This window comes from Camelina sativa, chromosome 20, assembly GCF_000633955.1.
Source record: "Camelina sativa cultivar DH55 chromosome 20, Cs, whole genome shotgun sequence".
Taxonomy (NCBI): Eukaryota; Viridiplantae; Streptophyta; class Magnoliopsida; order Brassicales; family Brassicaceae; genus Camelina; species Camelina sativa.
The window spans coordinates 25,400,352-25,402,671 of record NC_025704.1 but is presented as its reverse complement, the minus strand read 5'-3'; the positions used below and the strand labels follow the sequence as shown (position 1 = coordinate 25,402,671).

General features: G+C 35.9%; 1 protein-coding gene across 3 annotated transcripts; it reads right to left on the bottom strand.

The window, feature by feature from the left end:
* LOC104771671 (disease resistance-like protein CSA1) lies at positions 294 to 2,076 on the bottom strand. Of its 3 annotated transcripts, none has more exons than XM_010496241.2 (3): positions 1,950 to 2,076; positions 1,055 to 1,549; positions 294 to 868 (listed from the first exon to the last, which is right to left on the bottom strand). In XM_010496241.2, exons 2-3 carry the CDS (start codon positions 1,519 to 1,521, stop codon positions 478 to 480), a joined length of 858 nt encoding a protein of 285 aa, XP_010494543.1. In that variant the 5' UTR covers positions 1,522 to 1,549; positions 1,950 to 2,076; the 3' UTR covers positions 294 to 477. The 3 variants fall into 3 exon arrangements, with proteins under 3 accessions (XP_010494543.1, XP_010494544.1, XP_010494542.1); XM_010496242.2 differs by having other exon boundaries at positions 1,992 to 2,072; XM_010496240.1 differs by lacking the exon at positions 1,950 to 2,076 and having other exon boundaries at positions 1,055 to 1,936.

Genomic DNA, 2,320 nt, shown 5'->3' with positions numbered 1-2,320 from the left:
GACTACATACAACATATGAGTGTTGTCTTGTTCTTTGTCTACATATTCTTTCTTCAAATCGTCAAAATTCTTTCCGAAATCTCCCTGAGGTACGGTTTTTTACGTTGTTCATGCCTCACCTTGGAGTTAGGAGAGGGCAAGAATGATCATCAAATCAAATAGCACAAGAGAGAATCAAGCGACCTTGTTTGCATACGCTTTAATAACACAACGCATTGATCGATAACAAAAACTGAAGTTGAAAAGGGGCAAAAACAAGTCCATGCATGCCAATGACCCAAAAAAAAAATATATACAACACAACAAAAACTGTATGATATACATTAAATGTAGTATTGTATAATGTATAATGTATACAGACAGAACAATGTAACTACAAATAACACAAAACTATAAAAAGACACAAACAGAAAGAAAAAAAGTGAACACAACGTTCACAAGCAAAGAAACTATAAAAGCAAACCTTTCTCTGCGAATCTAACGTTTTCTTATTTTGGAGTTTCTTTTGTCAACATTTTTGGGGGTTCTATAATAATACCACATTTTTCTTAATGTATCTAAGGAGGTGATGATGTGGTCACATTTGGTGGTTTTTATCTGAAAGGCCTTATAGAAAACCAAAAAACCGACTAACCATGATGCAGCGAAGCGAAGGTTCCCATCAGCTAAAAATAGTTTTGGCAAGAAGATACCACAGAAAAAAGCCAACATAGCAGAAACGAAAAGAGTTACTCCACTTCCGACATGTTCTGTTTTTCCGTAATTGGGATCTCTTCTCAACAGCTCTTTCTTAACCTCCCTGGTAGTACGCATAACAAGAACGTCATCTGATAAGCTACATGGATGAGTGAAACCGTAGTCGGGATATCTGAGACAAGAGAAAAGCCGACAACAAGTTACAATACTTAAACCTAGAATTGGGTTGACATGTTACTTCTAGACCAAAACTAATTTCTTAAGAAAGAATCCAAATACTATATATACTAAATAGTAACTAGACCAGACTACCCTCTAGAGTCTATCAAGAAAGGATGATAAAGAATCAAAATATTACCTATCGTTCCAGACCATGCCGCTTATGCCAGCAATGTACTCCACAGCCTCTTTCCACTTCTGGATCTGGACCTTCCCGTATTTATTCCTCAACTTCTGGAATGTTACACCGAACACACCATTGAAGTTTTTCACCTCGCTAGGGGTCACATTGACAAAGATGGGGATCACCACGAGTTCACCAGCCTCCACGCCCTCTTTCATCCTTACAAGCTCGTCCAAACACCACTTTGATTCTGAGTACCACTTAGAGAAGATCGCAAGCGCAATCGCTGACTCTTCGATCTTCTCGAAGAGATCCGTTATTGGTTTACCCTTCTGCGCTTTGTCATCTATGAAGTAGTTGACGTTATTTCTTTGGAGCTCAGTCAAGAGACGTTTAATAAAAGTGTGGCGGAGCTCTTCTTTCCGGTAATTGAGGAAAACCTGAGGACGTCTGTCTCCTGCTTGAGAAAAGGCCGCCCCCATTTTAAGGTTTGATTTTACCAGCAATTAACTAGAAAATTGTCAAAACACAAATTTCAAACTAAAGTCACTGTATCACACAAAACCTCAAATTATACTATCTATCAAAAACCCATCTTTTCTCATTTGCAAAACTGAAAAAGAAAAAAAAAACTCATTTGCAGCTACATATCTTCTCTTCTGATATATAGTCAAGAACCAAAAAGACTACAAAAGTGAAGTCAAAGAACAGAAAATTTGTCTGTTTCTCTGATTCAAATTTGTCTATTAGCATAGAAAATATAGTTTCAAATCCAGTGTTCTAATGGAAATCTTAGAACAATCAACATCTGAAGCTATAATATATGCTAATAAAGTAATAAGTACAATCAGGCCAAAAAAATTCTAGAGGCATGAAAAAGAAATTAAATCATGATTGTCATATTACAAACCTGCAGAAAGGAAGAACAATGGGTAGCTTAGATTTTACTCACCAAAAAAGTTTGAATGAGGTTGAATCTTGATCTGTTTTGGGGATTCGAGAATAATGATAAAGAACTAATATAAATTACCTGTTTTCGAAGAAGATGGGGTCGTATAAAGGTTTATATATTAATAAATGAAGAATAAAGACAAACAACCCAAAGGGGTGATTATGAATCTATGATTGTAATTAAGTCAAAGCGAAAAGATAATGGGTATTGTAGGCAAATAGTTTAGCACCATCCCATTAACCAGATTTTAAAAAGGAACAAATCATATTGGTCTTTGGAATAGGCTCAACAACTAATCCGATTCGAAAATCCAAATCCGATTAGCTTGA

Coding starts and splice junctions, on each gene's coding strand:
- LOC104771671 (XM_010496241.2), bottom strand. CDS start 1,521: ATGGGGGCGGCCTTTTCTCAAGCAGGAGACAGACGTCCTCAGGTTTTC. Junction 869..1,054: donor GGCATGGTCTGGAACGATAG/GTAATATTTTGA, acceptor CTCTTGTCTCAG/ATATCCCGACTACGGTTTCA.